The sequence below is a fragment of the Canis lupus genome, chromosome 1, assembly GCF_011100685.1.
Source record: "Canis lupus familiaris isolate Mischka breed German Shepherd chromosome 1, alternate assembly UU_Cfam_GSD_1.0, whole genome shotgun sequence".
Lineage (NCBI taxonomy): Eukaryota > Metazoa > Chordata > Mammalia > Carnivora > Canidae > Canis > Canis lupus.
Window position 1 is genome coordinate 113,594,271 of NC_049222.1, and position 23,978 is coordinate 113,618,248.

The window sequence follows — 23,978 nt, forward strand, 5'->3', positions numbered from 1 at the left end:
GGGGTGGAGAGTGAGCATAATTTATACCCGTTTAACAGGTGAGGAGAGAGGCACAGAGAGGTTAAGTAACCCTCCAGCTGTCCTACAGAAAGTGCTAGGGTTGGGACTTGAACCCAAGTTAACCACTAGGCCTTGATGCATTGCCCTTTCTCTCAGCCTTTCAGCTGGGTTCCTAACTCTCACTGCCCCAGCTCCCCACTCACTCTTTCTGCCCCTCACTAGCTCCCTCTGCCCCTCGCTAGTCCCTCTGCTCCTTTAGTCCCTCAGCCCCTTTAGTCCCTCAGCCCCTTTAGTCCCACAGCCTCTCACTAGTCCCTCAGCCCCTCACTAGTCCCTCAGTCCCTCACTAGTGCCTCAGTCCCTTGCTAGTCCCTCAGCCCCTCGCTAGTCACTCAGCCCCTTGCTAGTCCCCCCTGCCCCTCACTAATCCTCAGAACCCACATCTTTCTATTCTGTCTCTTAGTGAGACTTCATGTCTCCATGTGTCTGTCTGTCTGTCCTGTCCTCAGTCTCTGGGCTCCTGTGTCTCTCTGGCCATCTCATCATCTCTCTACCTCCCTCTTTGCCACATCTTTCCCTTCACAGCCTCAGGTATCACGGTTCCATCCTGTGCCTCCTGCCCTGATAGGGAAACGTGCTGCCCTCACACTGCCTTATGCTCAGCAGGCACAGGCACCGACCCACCACAATGGGCGCTGGAGGAGAAATGACCAGCAAGGACAAATGAGGGTATGATGCCTGAATATCACCCTGTCACTCTGAATTACTCTGTATTTATTCTGTCTCATTGTCATCTGTCCCTCTCACTCGCATGTTAGCTCTGTGAGAGTCAGGTATTTACCTGTCTTGTTCACTGCAGCCTCTCTAATTGGTGCCTAGAGTAGTGCCTGGCACACAGGTGCCTGATAAATATTTGTTGGATCAATGAGTGAATGTTCGCCATGTGTCTCACTATTTCACCATCAGGTTTCTCACTCTCTTGCCCTCTCGGTCATGTCACAAGTCCCTCCTTCTGGGCCTGTCTGATCCTCTGCTCCCATTAGCCTCAGCCTCTGGGTCTCTCCTGTAGCCATTGTGCATTCATTGAGCACTTACTATGTGGTAGGCCACGAGTATTGGATCGCATCTCCATCCTCATAGTGACCCCACAGGCTAGGTACCCACACCACCTCCAGGAAGTGACCTGAGACTCACGAGGAGCAGATACTTGCCTAAGTGTCTTTGACATGACAAGTATAGGGTGAAGCTGAGATTTCAGACTGAGTCTGTCTGACTCTAAAAATTAGTGCTTTATTCTGACACATGAGCATGTCCTAGAGTGTGTTATTCAGATCCTTAGACCTGGAGGTGGTCTAAGAAATAAAATAAAAAAAAAAAAAGAAGGAAGGAAAGAAAGAAAAAAATGAAAGATGTGTTGAGGAGCTACTGTTGACTCTCCTTGCCTCTTGCTGGGCTATTAATGATGAAATTAGTATTCTAAAATCCCTGAAAAGTCCTGCAAGAAAGGAACCAGTTTGCCTTTGTTTAATCTAGTCTCTCCCTTGATTATTTTTCCAAAGAATCCCTTTTCCCCAGAACTTACTGTCCTCTTCTATCTCTTATTTTTTTTTTATTGGTGTTCAGTTTACTAACGTACAGAATAATACCCAGTGCCCGTCACCCATTCACTCCCACCCCCCGCCCTCCTCCCCTTCTACCACCCCTAGTTCGTTTCCCAGAGTTAGCAGTCTTTACGTTCTGTCTCCCTTTCTGATATCTCTTATCTTTTCTTTTTCTTTCTGCCTTTCACTGTCTGCTATCTCTCCATGTGTCCTCGTGCCTCTCCATCTGTGCCTCTGTGCCTCTGTGCTTCTCAGAAAGGCAGCAGAGTGAAGTGATTGAATAGCATGTTCTGCAAATGAGACTGGATTTGACACCTGATTCTACTTCAAGAGTGCTGTGTGATCTTAGGCAAGGTCTTAACCTCTCTGGGTTAAGACAGCAATACCTCCCTGAGAGGGTGAGGATTAAGTGAGTTCCTCCATGTGAAGCACTTCATGCCTCCTGGGGTTGAAATGAGGCCCCAAGCTCAGTGCTAAACCACACAGCACAGCAAGAGCCAGGGCCTTCGGTTAGGAAAGTCCACAGTGGCACCTCTCCATGGTCAGGAAAGTACACATTCTACCTCTGAATTCAAAGTATCAGAATTGTCAGTCCCCCCTTCCTGGATAGAGGTGTATGGGGTAAAGGTTGGCCTGGCAGCTTTGACTTTCAGACTCAGATAAAGCATTGACCTTGCCTCACTCCCATGCATGTGGGGTGACTCAGAATCACAGAGGTGTATGCCCTTGATAACTGAGCTTCAAAACACATTAAGCAAAAACAAATAAAACTGCGAAGGGGGCATAGACAAATCCCAGTTATATTCAGAGATTTGATTACCCTTCTTTGAATAACTTATAGAACAAGTTGGTGGAAACTCAGCGGGATATAATAGCAGTGAACAGCACTATCAACCTAAGTGACATTTATAGCACACTGAACCATGCAACAGCAGAGTACACATTGCTTCCATGCCTTGGCTGTTGCAAATAATGCTACAATAAATGGTGTGTGTATGTGTTTGTGTTCAGATATCTTTTTGAGTTAGTATTTTCATTTTCTTCAGGTAAATACCCAGAAGTGCAATTGCTAATTTTATGGTAGGAACCTCCATACTGTTTTCCACACTTGCTGTGCCAACTTACATTCTCACCAATGGTACACAAGGGTTCTCTTTTTTCCACATCCTCACCAACACCTTTTGTTTCTTGTCTTTTTAAATTTTTTTTTAGAGTAATCTTTATACCCAATGTGGGGCTCAAACACACAACTCCAAGATCAAGAATCACATGCTCCACCGACTGAGCTGTCCAGGTGCTCCTGCTTCTTGTCTTTGTAATAACAGCCATCCTAACAGGTGTGAGGTGATCTCATTCTGGTTTTGATGAGCATTTCCCTGATGATGAGTGATGAGCCCATTTTCATGTACTTGACCTTTAACTGGCCAACTGATTACATCATTGGTCTACTTGAATAATCCCAGTATAACCTGAATGAAGATGATAACAGTACTTACTCTATGTTTCTCATCATTATCAAATGAGGCAATAAGAGACAAATGGTCAGTAGCAGCTGGCTTTTTTGAACATTTACTACGTGCTAAGCACCTTACAGAGATCCTCTTAGTCTTCGCAACAATCCCGTGAGGTGGCCTTGCTATTTCTCCCATTTTACATACGAGGAAACTGAGGTACAGAGAAGTTAAGTAACTTGCCCAAGTCCCACAGCTAGCAAGTCATGGGCTCAAATGTAGGGTCTTTTGTCATTAGAGTGCCTGTGCTTCCCACCACACCAGCACTGCACCAGCCGTGGATTTCCTTTGTAAGGCTGTGTGCTGCTCTTTGTATACTTTTATGATAACCCTTTTGGAAGCAGGGGTGGGAGCCCCAGATGCCCCCTGTAGGCCCATCCCTGGCCTTTGCCTCTCAGCTTGTACCAGCCTGCACAACCCTTTTAGGTTTCTGGAGCCATTGCTTCCAGGATGTGAGTCTGTACAGCCCCTGCCACTTCCCAAATGCTTATATTTTATGCCAAGGCTGCTAGGAAGGTTCTGTGGCAGCCTCAAACAGAGCCTGTGACTTCCCCACTTCTGAAGCCCCAGCTTCCCTCCCAGAGTCATGTATATTCTAAGCCCCATCATCATCCACCCACTTGAGATCAGGTTCCCACCACAGAGGCTCTGTGCCCCTAAGCCAGGCCTGGCTGTGGTGCGGCCCGAAGCCCAGAGAGGAGAGGTATGAGCTGGTCTGTCAATCCCTGTGTGGCGTTCAAGGAAGGACCGCAGAGCTGCCAAACATCCTGCAGCTCGGAACTGGCATTCTCTTGATGTTGAGGGGCTCAGCTTCAATGGGCATCAGAAACCCTGCAGAGAATGAATGAGGAGCCGATGCCCAGTGTGGTTGTCTCAGTGATGGTACCCAAAGATCCTAGGCCCCAATCTCTGCAAGCTATATTTTGAAAAGAAAAAGGGTCTGGGAAGATATGATTTTAGGCAAGGGTCCTAATGTGGGGGAGATAATCCTGGATTATCTAGGTGGGCCCTAAATCCAATCATGCATGTCCTTTGAGGAGAGAGAGATTTGACACACGCATCAGAGGACAAGGTGATGTAAAGACAGAGGCAGAGATGGAGAGATGGAGCCACAGCCAAGGAATGCTGGCAACCATTGAAAGCTGGAAGAGGCAAGCAATGAGCTCTCCCTTCAATCCTCTGGAGGGAGCACCATCCTGTTACCCCCTCGATCTTGGACTTCTGGCCTCTGGCCCTTGGAGAGAATACACTTCTGTTGTTTATGCTACCGAGTTTGCAGTATTTTGTGACAGCAGCCCCAGGAAACTGATATACACAGCAAGTGGTCAGGAACAAAGGAATGTGGGTTTTAACCAGTTCACTAGGTGATTCTGAGGGCTCCCACCTCATTTGGTGGTCCTTAATTTAATCTCATCTACAAAATCCCTTCTGTCATATTAGGCAGCATTCACAGGTTATGGGGATTAGGACAAGGACATATTTGGCAGGCTATTTTTCAGCTTACCCCAAACTTCAAAATAATGATACCAAGTGGAAAGAAGGCAGGCAAAAAATAGTGCATATCACATGGTTCCACTTCACATAGAATTGAGAAAGTGCAAGGACGCCTGGGTGGCTCAGCGGTTGAGTGTCTGCCTTTGGCTTAGGGTGTGATCCCAGGGTCCTGGGATCGAGTCCCACATTGGGCTCCCTGTGGGGAGCCTACTTCTCCCTCTGCCTATGTCTCTATGTCTCTCATGAATAAATAATCTTTAAAAAAGAGAATTGAGAAAGTGCATGCTAATCTCTAGTAATGAACAACAGATCAGTGGTTGCCTGGGGAGGAGATTAAAAATGGGAAGGGAGGTGTACAAAAGTGTCATGAGAAAACTTTCATTGTCTTGTTTGTGATGATGGTTTCACAGGTGTGCAATATTTCAGAATTGCCCAAATTTTACTTTACATGCAGCTTATCATATGTCAGTTATATCTCAGGAAAGCTATTAAAAATGAAAAAAAAAACCCCCACAGATTTTCATATATGAAAACCAGCTCTTTTGGGGTGCCTAAGTGGCTCAGTCAATAAAACGTCTGTCTTTGGCTTAGGTCATGATCCCCAGGTCCTGGGATCGAGCCCCACGTCACGCTCCCTGCTTAGCAGAGAGTCTGCTTCTCTTTCTACCCCTCACCCCATTCGTGTGTGCACTCTTTCTCATATAAATGAATAAAACCTTCAAGAAAAAAAAAAAAGAAAACGAGCTCTTTCGTTGAGACCAGTTCTGCTTGTGCCCCCCACAGACCCTGTCCCTCTGTCTTTGTAACTCTGCCTCTCTCTTGCTCTTCTGTTCTCTTGCTGTCTCTCTTGCCCCCTCCCTTTCTCTGCCTCCATCCTCATATTATAGTCCTTGTCTATTTCTTGGCCTCTGCCTCTTGGCATATCTTCTTCTCATTATAAGTCTTTGTAATCTGGTGTGTATTTTGCACTTATAGGGCATTTTTATTGGGACTTTGACTTTTCTTCAGAAATACTTGATCTAGGGACACCTGAGTGGCTCAGTCAGTTAAACATCTGCCTTTGGTTCAGGATATGATCCCAGGTCCTGGCATACAGCCAGTTGGCCTCTCCCTCTCCAGCCCCTTCCTCCTCCACTGCTCTGTGCTCTGTCTCTGTCTCTCTCTCTCAAATAAATAAATAAATAAAATCTAAAAAAGAAAAAAAGAAATACTTGATCTGTGTTTAGATTTCATGAGATTTATAACTGAAAAAGTAGATTCACATACCTAAGTTGTTCTAAATGTACTTAGAAGTTTTCCAAGAACTGAACTGAGTATCAATTTCTACTTAAAATTAAATTTCACATTTTCTGCTAGCCATATTTTGAGTGCTTAATAGTTGCATGTGGCAAGTGGCTACTATATTGAACAACCTGCTGTGTGACTTTGAGTAACACTCTCAACATCACTGTGCCTGGCTCTCCCCATCTACAAAGTGGGGATGACAACCATAGTTACCTCAAAAGGTGAGGATTGAGTGAGTTATTCTGTGTAAAGCACTTCATGGGTCCCCATCAGCATTCCCTGGGGCTGGAATGAGTCCCAAGTTCAGTGCCAGATCACAGGGCACACCAGGAACCAGGACTTGGGTCAGGAAAGTCCGTGATGGCACCTCTCCCAGGTCAGGAAAGTGCAGATTCTACCCCTGAATTCAATATATCAGGATTATCAGTCCTTTTCTCCTGAGTCAGAGGAGTGTGAGTCAACTGCTAGGGTCAGGGTCCTGGGTCCCGCAACGGGACCCAACATTGCAAGACAGATGCTGCCTCATCTCCCCCCAATTCCCTTTTGAAGATTTATTTATTTATTTATTTATTTATTTATTTATTTATTTATGAAAGAGAGAGAGAGAGAGAGAGAGAGAACAGCAGGGAAGAGAGACCTCAAGCAGACTCCCTGCTAAGTGCAGAGCCAGACATGGAGCTCCATCTCATGACCCTGAGATCATGACCCAAGCTGAAATCAAGAGTCAGATACTTAACTGACTGAGCCACCCAGGTGTCCCCACCCCCCCCCCCGCCCATTTCCTTTTGAAGGAGAGAGACAGAAGTGAAAGCCAGGCCCGGGGCATGACAGGTGGATGTGGCCACCTTCAGTCACATACTGGGAAATACAAGACTGATCCTGCCAGAGGCCGAGAGTGATGATGATGGAGAAAGACATGGGCCTAGGGGAACTTCAACCAAAATGGACCTAGTCTCTGTGCTCCTGGAGCTTAGAGTCTAAAGGCAGTAACAGAGACACCAAGACAGAGGGATATAGCAAGAGAAAGAGAGAGAGTCACAAAGAAAGGATCAGAGAAGTGTCCTACCATGAAGGCAGAGCCAATGGCAGAGAGAGAAGTGTCAGGCACTGCACAGAGCAACCAGAGAGCCAGGGAGCCTGAACGCTATACCTGCTGGGCCTCAGTCTCTGTCTCTCTCACCAATTCTGTGTCTCTTCCCTCCCCCGCCTCTCCTGTCGCCCCATCACTCCTAGCTGTGGCTGTTGCCAAAGTGCGGGTGAAGGAAGGAGGGTTGGAGGTAGACATGGAGCATCTGAAGGCCCTGCAGAGACAGAGACAGGGCAGAGATACAAACACGTGGGCACACAAAGACTCACACACAAGGATGTACATCGCCACCATCACCCAAATGCTAAACATATCCTCACATAAGAAGCCTCATAAAACCATACATTTGCAAAAATATATAAACAACCTCATGTAGATTCACACATCAGCGCATTCACATAAATACAAACACTGCTTCACATATAAAATCATACAGGCATACACACAGGTGCAAAGAGGTATGGGAGAGCAAATGCAAGCATAAGCACCCAAGTGGACAGTGCATGCTCACCCATACCTGCAAAACAAACACAACTGTGTGCCATACACATCCTCATGTGGACTTTGGAATCACTAACACATTGTACCAACAGGTAGGGTTGCTTGAGCAGGAAATATGGGTCTGTAATCACCACTCCTTCAAGTTCACATTCCTGGCCATGATGAGAGGAGAGGCGGGGAAGGGATGAAGTTACATAACTTGGTGGGGAGGCAGGCTCCGGATAAAAGGCTCAGCTCGAGGCTGCAGTTGGGAGGAAGGCACGTGGACCAAACCATGGAGCTCAGCGTCCTTCTCCTCCTTGCTCTCCTCACGGGGCTCTTGCTTCTGATGGCCAGGGGCCACCCAAAGGCTTATGGCCACCTCCCACCAGGCCCCCGTCCTCTGCCCATCTTGGGGAACTTTCTTCAGATGGACAGAAAAGGCTTACTCAAATCCTTCCTCAGGGTGAGATGCACATTGGATGGGGTATGAGGGTTGCTCCCTGCCTCCGTATTTGGGGATCACTCACCAGGAGTGAGGGCATCTTGTCACCCTAGGGGGTGGGGTGAGGAAGGGGCATGGAGGTGAAGCATGCTGGATGGTGGTCAGGTAGTCAGGTGTCTCTGCTCAGTTGGAGTGTGTGGGCCATGTCCCTGCAGTGAGCAAGTGGGCGTGAAGAGGCGTCTGGGTGCGAGCCATGGTGTAGAACTCCATTCTTCTGCCACCCTCTGTGGAGTATCTGGGTGCCTGCCACCCTCCGTGGATTGACCTGGGCACTGAAAGAGAGAGAAAAAAGGGATGGTGTCACCACTAATATAGATCTCTCCTCTGCCAACAGAAGAGGTCAAAGACTAGCCCAGGTCAGTGCTGGCAGGAGGAGGGGTGAGGACAGGAGGCCATGCACAGAGCGCTTAGCCATAATGACCATGAATGAGCTGTAATAGCTAACTCTGGAGGATTTACCAGGCTCCGGATCACAGCTTTCTTGGCATGATTTCTTGTTTGATTATCCATTTATCTTTTAATAATATCATCCACACCATGAATCCACTTCCTAACAGAGGAACTGGATCACCAGCTTCCAGCTGCCCCTTGCTGCCCTGTTCACTGTCCCCCCACCCCCACCTTGCCTCATGATGACCACACTCCTGAATCTTGGCCTTCTCATCCCTTTGCTTTTGCTTACCAGAGAGAATTTTCCCACATATGTGGAAGCACCAGGTACATATTATTTAATTCTCATTGTCTTCAATGCATCACAAGGGCACCGTGCTTTCCTGTAGACTCCTGGGCTTGATTTCCTCGCTCAAAATTACGTGGCTAGAATTTATCTGTATTGCTGCAGGAATTCATCAGGTCTGGTTCACCACGACCCTGCGGGCTAGGTAAGGTGCTACCCCTATCCTCGAGGTATGGACTGAGGTTCAGCCCGAGAGGGACACTTGTCTGCAGTCACACACCTGAGACTGCATGGAAGGAACACTGAGGTCCAACATAGCATATCTTCATCTCCAATGCTCTCCTAGACTGAACTGCCTAATATTTGGGGGGATCACAAAATACCTTGAGAATTTGGTTAAGCTGTGGGCTCCCTCCCCTTCAAATGTCCATAAACACTTTTGCATATAATTTTGAGAGTTCCAGACCCCCTACATCTCTTCCATGGACCTTCCAGGATTCCCTAGGGGTCCATGATCCTCTATTATCATATCATCTTTGGGAATAGAGAGGAAGAGAATGACCTAGTGGGGGTCACGATGGGACAGCTTGGAGAGGGTGGCCCCACTCCTCCTCTGTTCCCCAATACTTTCCCAGATCTTTCTAGAGAGAAATAGATGTGGATTTTGTTTTCTAGATTCAACTCTCACTGAGTTTCAGTTCCTTCCTCTGTAAAATGAGATAGTGATAAGAAGGCATGACTCATAACATTGTTGAGGATGGGTGGCATATTTCATAGAGCCTGGTGTATATTAAGTGCTCATTAAATGGCAGCTACTTTGATCCATTTATTAATTTATTCGCTCATTCAATATCATTTCCTGGGCATCTTCTGTGTGCCTGGAATATTCTAGGCATTGATGATATGACTTTGGACAGAGCATAGAAGATAGACAAGGAAATATGAGGGAGACAAAAGCTATGATTAAAAGAAAGCAGGTTTAAAAAAAAATAAAAGAAAGCAGGTTTAGAAAGTGTGGAGCTACTATAGATGGAATGGTGAGGGAAAGGCTCTGTCTCACTTAGTGAGCAGAGACTCTGAAAGATGCAAGAGAAGAGGCAGGAGCAAGCAGGGCAGTTTTTCAGGACAACATGAAGGCAGGATTGGAATAATGAGTGAAGGGGAAAGAGAGAGGACAAGCAGAGGAGTGACGGAGCCATGGTGGATAACTCAGATCTTTTTTTTTTTTTTTTAAGATTTTATTTATTTATTTGAGAGAGAGGGAGAGAGAGCCAGAGAGCACCAGCAGGGGGAACAGCAGAAGGAGAGGGAGAAGAAGATTCCTTAGCAGGGAGCCTGATGAGGGCCTCCATCCCAGGACCCTGGGATCATGACCCTGAGCCAAAGGCAGACACCCAACTCCAGAGCCACCCAGGCACCCTGAGAACTCAGATCTTACTCTCTGTGCAGTGGGACCACTGGAGGGTTTGGAGCAGATTAGGGGTATTAATTAATTTACATTTTCATGGGACTACTCTGGCTTCAGGGTAGGGTGGGGTGGGTGGTAAACCGATTGTAGGGGAATGGGAATGGAAGTGGGGAGACCAGTAGGGAGGCTTTGCAGAGATCAGTATGAGAGATTTCTCAGTAAACTTAACCTTTTAATGATTTTTAAAAAGATTTTATTTATTTACTCATTTGAGAGTGCATGTTCACACAAGTGGGAGGAGGGGCATAAGGATGGGGAGAGAGAGAATTTTAAGCAGGCTCCATGCCCAGCCCAGAGCTGACTTGGGGCTCACTCTCATGACCCTGAGATCATGACCTGAGCCAAAATCAAGAGTCTGATGCTTAACTGACTGTGCCACCCAGGCACCCCTTAACTTTTCATAATTTTAAGACAACTTTTATTGAGGTTTACCCTAAAAGTGCACAACTCATGTGTTCAGCTCAGTGAATTCTCTCAAATGAACATACTCATGTAATTGACATACAGATACATAACAATACGTTTATCCCCAGAAATCTCCTTCCGATCACCACCCTCCCACTATCTTGACTTCATATAAATAGGATTATGACCAGAGTGCCTTGGTGGTTCTGTTGTTTGGGCATCGGACTCTTGATTTCAGCTCAGGTCATGATCTCAGGGTCATAAGATTGAACCTTGCATCCAGATCCACAATGGGCGTGGAGCTTCCTTAAGATTCTCTCTCTCTCTCCCTCTGCCCCTCTGTCTCCCCTCCTTCTCCTTCCCCCCTTGCTTGCACACTTGCACTCTTTCTCTTTATAAATAAATAAATAAATAAATAAATAAATAAATAAATAATATTATGAATTATGGACACTTGTGTGTCTGGTTGCTTTCATTCAACTCTATGCCTGTGAGTTTCATTCATGTTGTTGGCTATAGAGCAGGTTCTTTGTAATTGTTACATAGTACTCCATGGCATGAATATATCATTATATATTTATTCTCTCTCTGTGTTGTTGAGCTTCCATGGATCTTACTGTTTATATTTTCGTGAACCTATGTGCACATTTTTGTTGGGCAGGCATCTGGGAGTGAAGATGCTGAATCACTTAGTATCCATGTGTTTAGTTTTGATAAATACCACTGAGCAGTTTTGCAAGTGGCTGCACTGATGTTATGATTCCTCAGATTTCATGATCATCCCAGAAGCCATTGTTTTCCCTTTTCTGTCTACCAGGTAGGTGGTTCAGGGTAGGTCCCTAGGGGAAATAGTCAGGAGGCAGACAGCAGGTTGACCTTGGGTCACAAGAAGTATGACCCTTCAATTTCAATGCTGGGGAGATCTGGCTAGAGTCACAGGTATGGGTAGGGATGAGAGATATTTAACCATCTGTGTTGCTTAGGGCACCAATCATGCAGACCCTGGCTGGGCCATGGGTTAATCCTTTAGTTGCTGGGTCCTGGGAAGGGGAAAGGCACCCTGGGCTGGAGGGTCTTGTCTTACACAAGACCAATCTATGTGTAAGTGTTTTTATGGTTTAACAACTGGTATGGCTGCATAGGTGCATATGGACTAATAGTAACCCTGGTGTGGATATGCTTTGCAGCTCCAAGAGAAATATGGGGATGTTTTCACGGTGTACCTGGGGCCAAGACGCACGGTCATGCTATGTGGGATAGACGCCATACGGGAGGCCCTGGTGGACAATGCTGAGGCCTTCTCTGGCCGGGGAAAAATTGCTGTAGTGGAGCCAGTCTTCCAGGGATACGGTAAGGGCCTCAAAGGCAGCAGGAAGGGAATGCTGGAGAAGGGGAATTGGAGAGGATGAATTTGGGAAGAGAAGATAAGGGGTGCACAGGGACACAGGGTCTCCTTCCAGTCTCCTAGGCAACCTATGCCTTCTCTACACACCCAGGTGTAGTCTTTGCCAATGGGGAACGCTGGAAGACTCTTCGCCGATTCTCTCTGGCCACCATGAGGGACTTCGGGATGGGGAAGCGGAGTGTGGAGGAGCGGATTCAGGAGGAGGCTCAGTGTCTGGTGGAAGAGCTGCGGAAAACTGAGGGTGAGTCCTGTGTGATGGCTATGCGGGGTGCATGGCAACAGAAAGACATAGGGGGTACCCATGGACAGAGAAAGAGAGGTAGAGATAGAAAATGATCCCAAGGGCACCTGGGTGGCTCAGTGGTTGAGCGTCTGCCTTTGGCTCAGGTCGCGACCCCAGGGTGCTGGGATCGAGTCCCACGTGAGGCTCCCTGCAGGGAGCCTGCTTCTCCCTCTGTCTATGTCTCTGCCTCTCTGTGTGTGTCTCTCATGAGTAAATAAATAAAATCATAAAAAAAGAAAATGATCCCAAGAGACCATCAGACAGAGGGATAGACAGTGATGGGGAGGAGAGGAACACAGGAAGCCAGAGAGATGTAGAGTGTATAGTGTTGAGAACAACTCAAAGGCATAAACTTTAGGTGCTAGCATGCTGTTTACTTGAATTCAGAGAAACCAACTCATGGATTAATTGTATCTATCAAGAACAAAAATAGGACTTATAAAAAGAAGGCAGAGAGAGAAAGGGGAAAATGACAGATACTTTGAAAATGATAAACTGGGTTTTCCTTTCCTTGGGTGAACTGCTGATGAGCTGGCAGTGCGCAAGGAGGGCAGCCGGGGCATTCCACTCTCAGACAGCTATACAAGCTGTCAAAGAAGCACTTCTGCCTGATTTGGGATTCTCCATAAAAAGGTGTTTATGAAAAAAAAAAGGTGTTTATGAGACAGGGTCCTTCCATAAGAGATATTTTGGGACATAAATGCAGAGGTTGGGAGGGAGAGGCAGAGGTAGAAACACATGGAGCTGTAGAGGACTAGGGACAGAGAACAAAGAAGCAGACCGGAGGATACAGAGTGACTCAGCTGGAGAGACAGGAAAGGAGAAAGAGACAGAGAGGGAGGGACCAAAACAGAGAGAGACTGGAAGAGCCTGGGAGAGGCAGAAAGAAACCAAGGCAGAGAAAATTAGACAGACAGACAGACTTGCTCAGAAAAGGCTCTGATGGGGACCAAAGAAGATGGACAGGTGAGACCCGCAGAGAGAGAGGCTGATCACACGTTGCTCCTGGGCATAGTCAGGATGTATACAGACAGTGCAGGACAATTCCCTGGAGACCAGAATGCCCTGGAGGTGGAAAGAAGAGATGAAGGGAGAGTGACAGGCCAGGGATAGGGAGAACAGAGTTCTTTACTTTGCACAGGTGATTGACTGAACGCCTGCTCTGCATCCCTCTGTCCCTGGGACTTAACTCCCTGCTCCCAGGGTCAGAGCTGAGGCCGGAGAGGGACAGTCCCTAGAGCTGGGCTGCCTGGGTCTGAATCCCAATCCCAGGGATGAGGAGCTGGGTAACACTGGGCAAGTTACTCAACCTCTCTGCCCAACTGTGGAATGGAAATAATAACAGAACAACACTTTCCTCCCAGGATTGTGGTGGGAAATTTAATGAAATAATACATGAAGTGCTTAGAATAGAGCCTGGCACATCATCTGGGCTAGTGCTTGTTAGCTGTTGTTGTCTCCCTTTCTTTACCACCACTGGGTGAGGGAGGGCAGACACACAGACATGGGGCAGTAGCCAAATGCTCTGAAGGCCTCTGTTTGAGTCTGTGTCCCATGACCTGTGCTGCCTCCTCCTAGGAGTCCTCCAGGACCCCACCTTCTTCTTCCACTCCATGACCGCCAACATCATCTGCTCCATTGTCTTTGGAAAACGCTTTGGCTACAAAGACCCTGAGTTCCTGCGCCTGATGAACTTGTTCTATGTGTCCTTCGCACTCATCAGCTCTTTCTCCAGCCAGGTCAGGGAGAGGGAGTGGGAGGGTGGGCATGAGGTGGACATCTGGGGCAAGGCAGAGGGGCAATCTGCTTTGGGGGCCCAGAAATGCACCTACAGGCTGGAAGAGGAGCAGAGACAACAAGGAGGGACAGGGGCACTGAGTGCTGGGTGGCAGGAGGGAGGGACAAGAGACGGGCAGAGAGCATAGTATGACGAGGCTGAGATGAAGAGACAAGGGGACAGAATATGAATCAGGATATCAAGCTCTCTACTCTTCTGTCCCCAATTTCTTAAAATCTTCACCTCTGTCTTTGGCAAAGCCCCTCACTTGAAGCAGTTCAAAGGATATATGAAAAAAGGAATGACATTTCTTTGTTTACCCCATTCTCCTTCCTCTGTTTTTTTTTTTTTTCTTTCTTTTAAATGTCTCTCAGGTTGTAAAGTAATATCCTCTTCTTTTATAACAGAATAGTGTGATTTCTCTTTCTCAATGAACCTGGAAATACCCTAATTGTATATTAAGTTAAGAAAATTAAACTTCGGGGGCACCTGGGTGGCTCAGTTGGTTAAGCATCCAACTCTTTGATTTCAGTTCAGGTCATGGTCCCACGGTTGTGAGATGGAGTCCTCCCTTGGGCTCCACGCTGAGCATAGAGCCTACTTAAGATTCTCTCTCCCTCTCCTTCTGCCCCTCCCCCACTTCCCTCTCTCTCTCTCAAAAAAAAAAGAAGAAAAAGAAGAAAGAAAGAAAGAAAGAAAGAAAAGAAAAGAAATTAAACTTCAGAGCACTATGACTATGTTTCTTAACTAGTAGTATATGTCAGATTCATGCATAGGATTGTCACAAATACAAATTCCCATGACCTCCTACTGGAGAGTCTGATCCAAAAATCTGGAATGGGGCCCAAGGTGAGTATTTGGAAGAAGCCCAACAGGTGATTTCACTTTTCCCCTTCCATGGAAAACCACAAAGAGAAAACTCTAGAAGGAGATTCACCAGAGTTAACAATGGTTATCCCTAGAAGGAGCGATTAAGAAAAAGTTTTCTGGGGAATTCCTGGGTGCCTCAGCGGTTTAGCACCTGCCTTCGGCTCAGGGCTTGATCCTGGAGTCCTGGGATCCAGTCCCACATCGGGCTCCCTGCGTGGAGCCTGCTTCTCCCTCTGCCTGTCTCTCTGCCTCTCATGAACAAATAAAATCTTAAAAATAAATGGGAGGAGAACAGATCAAAGGAGACCTAGAATCAGTGAGTGGGTGAGAGACAGAGACAAGGGAGACAGAAAAAGAGAGACAGACACAGGGAGATGATACCCACCACCACCCCTTCCCAGGTGTCAGGGCCAGGGAGGTCTCCCTCCACTGGGACCCACAGCTCAGCCCCAGGACGATCTCACAGCCCCCCTTCTTTCCCGCAGATGTTCGAGCTTTTCCACAGCTTCTTGAAGTACTTTCCTGGCACACACAGGCAGGTCTACAATAACCTGCAGGAAATCAAAGCCTTCATTGCCCGCATGGTGGAGAAGCACCGGGAAACCCTGGACCCCAGCGCTCCGCGGGACTTCATCGACGCCTACCTGATCCGCATGGACAAAGTGGGGTTTGCGGGAGGGGGATGGGAGACGCAGGGAAGGAGGAAAAGATGAGGAGGGGGGCAGAAGGCAGCGGCGAGGGGGAAGGAATGGGGGGGAAGGACACGGGATGCCAAGGGATCTTGGAAAGAGGAGGGGAGAGGCAGAAAGGAAACGAGGGGAAGAGTTAAAAAGGAGAAAGGAGGACAGAGGAAGGGAGAGAAAAACAGGAAGCGCAGGACACGGGACAGAAGTCCAGCAACAGGTGGCAGGACTCACAGAGGCCAAGAGAGGCTGGGAGCGAAAGGGGGACGCGCACAGCAGGGGATGGCAGAGGGATTGCAGCCCAGGCAGCGCGCAGAGAGGCGGAGACGGATTCGCGGTTGGGGGCGCAGAGGGCGCAGAAAAGGAAGGCTCCAGACGCTGCGAGAGACCCTGAGGAGGGGAGGGCGCCCCGAGGGAGGAGCGCGCAGCCAAGCCCCCCGCTTCCCCTCGGATCCAGGAGAAGGCCGAGCCCAGCAGCGAGTTCCACCATCGGAACCTCATAGACACGGCGCTCTCGCTCTTCTTCGCCGGCACGGAGACCACCAGCACCACGCTCCGCTACGGATTCCTACTCATGCTCAAATACCCCCACATCGCAGGTGGCTGGGTCGGGGCAGGGGGGATTTGTGACCCCTTTGGGGGCTGCGGAAGTGGGGCTGAGGTCCTTCCCTTTTTTTTTTTTTTTTTTGAAAATTTATTTATTTATTTATTTATTTATTTATTTATTTATTTATTTAAATTGAAGTTTGATTTGCCAACATATAGTATAACACCCAGTGCTCATCCTGTCAAGTGCCCCCCTCAGTGCCCGCCACCGAGTTACCCCAACCCCCTTGAGGTGCTTCCTGAATGAGAGAGGTGGAGTTCCTTTCCTATAACTGTAGCACTCAGGTTTTCAATGAATCCCTCACTAAGCCAGCCCTGTGGGTGGGTGGGTGAAGTGTGTCAGTATGTTCTCCCGCTGTTTCTTCCCATTGTTTACAGGCTGACTCATCTACCTCCCCAGCCATCCATGCACCTGTCTGTCCTTTTATTTATTTATTAACCTGTGTACTCAGATTCTTTAATCAATGATTAATCCGACGACATCAACTCCCATTCTTTATGTGGATTAATTTTTTTCTTTATGTGGATTAATTGCTTCATCTGTTGATCTTTTAATTTTTTTTTAATTTATTTATGATAGTCACACAGACAGAGAGAGAGAGAGAGAGAGAGAGAGGCAGAGACATAAGCAGAGGGAGAAGCAAGCTCCGTGCACCGGGATCCCGACGTGGGACTCGATCCCGGGTCTCCAGGATCGCGCCCTGGGCCAAAGGCAGGCGCCAAACCGCTGCGCCACCCAGGGATCCCTGTGGATCTTTTAAAACAGTGATTAATCGAATGAACTATTTGTCATTGATTCATCGGCTCATTTGTTCGTGCGTGCATCCATCTGTCCTATGAACTAGATTTCATTCCTTTTTTTAAAAAAAGATTGATTGATTTATTTATTCGTGATAGACATAGAGAGAGAGAGAGGCAGAGACACAGGAGGAGGGAGAGCAGGCTCCATGCCGGGAACCTGACGTGGGACTCGATTCCGGGACTCCAGGATCGCGCCCTGGGCCAAAGGCAGGCGCCAAACCGCTGAGCCACCCAGGGATCCCGAAGATTTCGTTCCTTAATTCTCCCATCGGTCTTTCAATCCATCCTTCATCCATCTATTATTCCTTTACTAATTCACTCAGTTATCCATCACTAATTTATGGATATATCATTCAATCCATCCATCCATTCATTCCTATATTTACCTATTCCTTCACTAATTTATTTATTTACTTATTCTTCTATAGATCTAGCCATCCATCCATTTATGGGATTTTTTGGTTAATCGGGTTCATGTACTTTTCTATGGGCCATTTATTAATTAATGATTAATGATTCATTAATTCCTACATTGAGTGATACATACATCCATTCATTAATGTTCTTCTACTCATAAATCATTAGTTGATTGCTTTATGTTTTCATTTATTTATCCAGTTGTTGGTGGGTTAATCTGTTGATCTATTCATTGTTATATTCCTGAGGACCTAGCACAGTGTGTCATCAATAATACAAACAATAATAATTATTAGTTCATTTTCTACTCTTTTTAGAGGGAGAATTTTGACAAGCTTATAGTCTTCATTTCTTAATCTGAAATTCTATACAAAATTGTGATGTGTATATGTGTGCGCCCATGGGGGAGAATTTGTAACATTCATTAGATTTCAAAAGGTGAGAATTCTTGCTTCCTCCTCATTCCCCTACCCCAGGCTGGTGGCTCTGAGGGGTGTCAATGACCTAATCCTTTATTATATTATATATATTGTTCCTGACTCATTCGTCCATAGAAAGCAGTATCCCTGCTAAAATGTCTTTTTATTTTTTTAAAGATTTTATTTATTTATTCATGAGTGAGAGAGAGAGAAGCAGAGACACAGGCAGAGGGAGAAGCAGGCTCCAAGCAGGGAGCCTGACACATGGGACTCGATGCCCTGAGCCAAAGGCAGACGCTCAACCGCCTAGCCACCCAGGCGTCCCTGAAATGTCTTTTTAAAATGAAGTTTCCCTAGATGGTATTATGCTGAGTGAAATAAGTCAGTCAGAGAAAGGCAATTATCATATGATCTCACTCATATGTGAAATTTAAGAAACAAAACAGAAGATCATGGGGAAGGGAGGGAAAAATAAAACAAGATGAAATCAGAGAGGGATACAAGCCATAAGAAACTCTTAACCCTAGGAAATAAAATGAGGGTCCTGGAGGGAAGATGGATGGGGGGATGGGGTAATGGAGTGATGGACATAAAGGAGGGCACATGATGAATGAGCACTGGGTGTTATATAGACTGACAATTCACTGAACTCTACCTCTGATACTAATATACACTCTATGAATTAATTGAATTTAAATAAAAATAAATAAAATTTAAAAATGAGATTCCCTGGTCCCACTCATCTATGCAGAAAGAATCTACAAGGAGATTGACCAGGTGATTGGCCCACACCGTCTTCCTTCCCTTGATGACCGAGCCAAAATGCCATACACTGATGCAGTCATCCACGAGATTCAGAGATTTGGGGACCTTCTCCCCATTGGCGTGCCCCATATGGTCACCAAAGATATTTGCTTCAGAGGGTACATTATTCCCAAGGTGAGGCCAACTGGGCTCCCACATCTCTCCTATGTGGCCAGTCTGGGTGCTCTTAATCTCTGTACTTGACCTGTTGTTATTGTTTGTTTGTTATTGCTTTTGTTTTTTAATCAAATGGGTTGAGGAAGGGAATGGCAATATCTTCTGACCATGTGACCCTCCCTTAGGGCACTGAAGTATTTCCCATCCTGCACTCTGCTCTCAATGATCCCCATTACTTTGAAAAACCAGATGTCTTCAACCCTGACCACTTTCTGGATGCCAATGGAGCACTGAAGAAGAATGAAGCATTTATCCCCTTCTCCATAGGTAAGCCAGGCCCACACTCCCTTTCCCAGATACCATAGTGCAGATGCCACCCCCTCCTTGAGACAATCCAGGAGAGATCTTTGCTTATGGAGCATTTAGTATGTGCCAGTTGCTTTACCTGCTTTAATCTGCTCCATCTTCATTACAACCCAGGGGGGTTTAAGAAGTAAGATCATGTTCCAAAGGCACATCTTGGTAAGTTGGACCATGGGAAAGTATTTTAACCTCTCTATACCTTGGCATGAAATATCCGGGAGCACTACTCTGAGCTCAGTACTCTATTGGAGGCTGAAGATAATGCACTGGACAAGTCTCATGGAGACATGGTTTCTGCCCTGGGAAATTTATCATCCAGCAGGGAAAATGGGCATTTGTCATTTGGCCACAATAATGTACCTAATTAAATTAATTAATGCTTGCCATGTGATTAGGACTGTTTGGAACAAAGTAAGTACTCATAGAAGTGGTGATTATTATTATAATTAATCCTAATTGTGATAGATGCTCTAAAAGGGGCTTTGGAGATGCAACATAGGAAGGACTGACTACTCTTAGTGGTTCATGAAAAAAGCTTCCCTGATGTACTGGCTTCAAAGCTAAGAGATCAAGGATAAATATCAATTGGCCACTAGAAAGAGTGGTCCAGGCAGAGCAAGGTCAAAACCTGAGGGTGGAGACAGCATGGCAGATTTGAGACGCTAGATGAGCCCAGGGAGCCTGGAGTATAGATTATAGAGGGGGTCAAGGATGAATCGCTCAGCTGGAGGGCCTTGAAAGCTGGGAGGTAGTTGCATTTATCCTGCTGGCACTGGGGGCTAGAGAGTGTCTTGATGTGCTCTGACTTGTCTCTATCCCCAACTCTCCACCCTTTGGCCTCATGCAGAGAAAACCCCAATGCCCGGGTTCCTCATCCTTTGGGAGAGAAGAGGACCCTGGAATCAAGGCAGAGATATAGAGAAAGAAAAGGACAGAGACAGACAGACAAAGAAGGAAGGAGTGAGTGAGAAACAGAGAGACACAGAGGGAGACAGTGACGGGGGACATAGTGACAGAGACAGAGTGAGCATGAGACGATAGAGTGAGAAAGAGGAGAGGGAGACAGAAAAGGAGGGAGAGAGAGAGAGTTTCAAGTGGAATCAGAATCAAATGGACAGAGACAGCGAGTTTAAGATTGAAGAATGTGGGCAAAAGATGAGGGAGACAGAAGTCAGATAGGAGATAGAGACAGAGCAGAAGTCTGAGGCAAGCTCGCCATGGGGGGAAAGAAAGGCAAACTGAGCCTAAAAAGATGTTAGAGCCAAAAGGATAGCAAAGGAGTCCCACAATAGACAGCCCCAGGGATGAGGAAGACAGGGTGAGAGGGAGAGAGTAGGGCCAGGCTGTTCTGGAAAGAACTGGGTGACAGAACGAGTTGCAGGACCTAGCCCTGCCCTGAGTTTTCCTAAGTTCCTATGTCCTCACTTCTGATGTGCCAAAAAAGATATGGAATACACTCCCCCCCCCCCCCCCTTCAAGAAACCTCCACACAAGCCCAATGGAAGGTCTAGGAAATGTCTGGAATGGTCTTTCCAAGGTGGCCAGCCTGCAGATTAAGAGCCATTGAAGTAAAGGAGCAGGCTTTCAGCATCTCTGCCTGAGGTTTCCATGCCCTGTGTCCTCATTTCTCGACAAGCCCAAGCTCTGTAACCTACTGGGGGCTTTCACACCTCTGGAGTCGGCCCGAGGCCATAGACTCCCACTTCATGTGCAGTTTGATTTTTCCCCAAAACTCTTGAAGCCCATGGCTCCCACACTGAGTTCAGACGACAACTCAGAGAGACAATCACACAGTGCCACATACACCCCCATAAACACTCCCCACCACACTCACAAAACCCACCATACGACTCCCCCCCACATGCACACTTCTCACCACCCGTTCTCCTCACCACACACACACACTCCACACACTCCCCACCACACAATCACACTCGGCACCACACAACTCCGCCCCCACATGCACACTTCTCAACACACGCATTCTCTTCACCACACACATAATCCCCACACACCCACAATATCCACCACACAACTTCCCACCACACAACTCTCCCCCACATGCACACTCCAACCACAAACAAACACACTCCTACCACACACAGACCCTCTCACTACCCCCCACATTCCCTACCACACACACACTACCCCCCGACTACCCCCAACTACCCACACACTCCCTGCCACAAACATGCACATTCCCCCACATGCACACTCCCTACCACACACTCACATTCCCTACCACACATATACGCACTTCCCCCCACACTCCCGACCATAACACACTCCCTGACACAAACACACACACACACTCCCAAACACACACATGCCTTCCCTTCCACATACATACTGCTCCCCAATGCACATATTCCCTACCACACACACACACACACACACACACACACACACACATTCCCCACCACACACACCTAGAAAGAAACACAAAGCAACAACCACCTACAGTATCCTTAGTACAGGGCAGGTACTAGTCTAAGAATTTTTACAAATACTAATTTCTTTAACGTCATGATAGCCCTAGTTGATGGGTACCATTCTCCCCACGTTAGAAATGAAAGACATTAAAAATGTTGTCAGAAATGTGCACACACCTACACATGTGGAGGCAGACAGACAGACACACAGACACACACACACATTCTCTGAGGGGCCACTGAATCCTCTAGAAACCCTTTTAACAGAAACTAGAGACTCTCCTGGTATAATGTGCAAGGCCAATCCACCCAAATGTTTGCACCTGGTTTCAGAGAGCCTGGGAACTCCCTAAAAGTCCACCCTGAATTTCAGGTCAAAGGGCAATCCCAGACAAATGTGTTGCAATGGACACAGATATATGGGTTTGGGATGTGACAGGGCAAAGGATGTACATCAGCTGAGTGCCCACAATGATGATCTTCTGTGCCCACAGGGAAGCGCATTTGTCTTGGTGAAGGCATCGCCCGCATGGAATTATTCCTCTTCTTCACCACCATCCTCCAGAACTTCTCTGTGGCCAGCCCCATGGCCCCTGAGGACATTGACCTCACACCCCAGGAGATAGGTGTGGGCAAATTGCCCCCAGTGTACCAGATCAGCTTTCTGTCTCGTGGAGGGTGCTGAGGGAAGGGGGGTCAAAGGATTCCAGGATCATGAAATATGTCCACTACTTCAGAGAACAGCTGCTTGCCTCTCTCTGGGTCTTCCTGCCACTGAAAGACCCACTTCCAGCCAGTGTCCTTCCCCTCCTTGATTGCTGCCTCCCTGGGAAATTCCTCTCTGCCATCTCATCTCACCCCATCATTCTGCAGCTCTTGTAAAGACTCATGGGGGTGTGTTTCTTTCCTTTGTCAATAAAGTTACATATGTGGTGTAGAGCTAGAAGCTGGGGATTAAGGGGAGATTTGACTCAGGTGCTCTCTGCATTTCTGCCTCCCAAACCACAGCTTCCCCCAGTGACTCCTCCCATCCTCAGAACAACCACCACCTCCACTGAGCAACCATTTGTGCTCCATGATCTGTGCCTATGTGAGCTCACTTGAATCTTCCTTCAGTAGTCCCATGGGATGGCTACAGTGATTGTGTTTTACAGACGAGTAAACAAAGGCCAGGCACTGGCATCAGTTTTCCCAGATCATATGGCTGGGAGTGGAGGAGCAAGATTCACACTCTGTCTCCCTGGTTCTCAAACTCAAATTCTTCACCTAACCACAACCCCCCATTATATTTTTAAATTATAGTAAAATTCACATCACATAAAACAAGTGTTTTAAAGTGTATAATTTAGTGGCATTGAGTTCATTCGCAATGTTGTACAACCACCACCACTATCGAGTTCCAAACATTTTCATCACTCAAGAAGAAAACCCCTTACCCAGTAACAGTCACTCTCCATTTCCCTTCCCCCTCAGCCCCTGGCAAACACCAATCTGCTTCCAGTCTCTGTGGCTTTGCCTATTCTATGTATCTTATGTAAATGGAATCATACAATATGTGCTCTGTTGTGTCTGGCTTCTTTCACTCAGGATAATATTTTTGAGATTCATCCACATTGTAGACCATTGCTGTACCCTACTGTCCTCATTCTTACTGACTCTCCTTACTGCTTCCCTCTGTGCAAAGGGCTCCTTGGCTCCTTGGCCCATGGGCTCCAGGCCCATGATTCTAATCTAGTGCCTAAACTGGTTTCTTTACAGTGCCCTTCAATTCTCTGAAACTCAAATAAACATCAAAAGCCTGACATCCCCTGGTCAGGTGGTGAGCCATGCCATTTTGTGTGAGACCCATTTATTGTCAGGTCACTAGGGATCTTTCTGGGAGGTAAGAACTTCTTCACTACAATGCCAGCTCTGAAAAAGCAAAATATTTGCTGAGGAATGAATGGATGGATGGATGGATGGATGGTTGGATGGATGGATAAATCAGGCAACCCCAAATGCACCCAACATGGAGTTAGCCTTCCCCCATCAGACCTTGTCTTTTTCCTTTCCTTTTCTTTCTTTTTTCTTTTTTAGATTTTATTTAGTTATTCATGAGAGACACAGAAAGAGGCAGAGACATAGACAGAGGGAGAAGCAGGCTCTCACAGGAAGCCCAATGCAGGACTTGATCTCCAGACTGGGATCATGCCCTGAGCCAAAGGCAGATGCTCAACCACTGAGCCAGGTGTCCCAGAATTTGCCTGTGTCTTCATATCTTACTCTTTTTTGATACCCAGAACAAATGAAGACAGGATGCCCCAATTCTGCCTTCTAGCTATTCTCAGTCCCTCGTGATGCAATACCACCCTCTGAGAAAGCTGGCCAAGAGCCATCCTTGCAGTGCAACCATCCTTCACCAGAATCTACATGTTCCACCAGCTGGCACCACTACCCTTCCTTCCTTCATGAAAGGACTCCAGGTTCAAGGGCATTGCCTGCTAGGACACT

At 47.0% G+C, this 23,978-nt stretch overlaps 1 protein-coding gene across 1 annotated transcript; it reads left to right on the plus strand.

The window, feature by feature from the left end:
* The first annotated feature begins 7,746 nt into the window (after positions 1 to 7,746).
* Positions 7,747 to 23,315, plus strand: CYP2B6 (cytochrome P450 2B11). Its single transcript, NM_001006652.1, is given in 9 exon segments — positions 7,747 to 7,923; positions 11,699 to 11,861; positions 12,008 to 12,157; positions 13,778 to 13,938; positions 15,332 to 15,508; positions 15,987 to 16,128; positions 18,524 to 18,711; positions 18,879 to 19,020; positions 21,983 to 23,315. Coding segments are annotated over 9 exon segments (1,485 nt in total). The 5' UTR covers positions 7,747 to 7,752; the 3' UTR covers positions 22,174 to 23,315.
* The last annotated feature ends 663 nt before the right edge of the window (positions 23,316 to 23,978 follow it).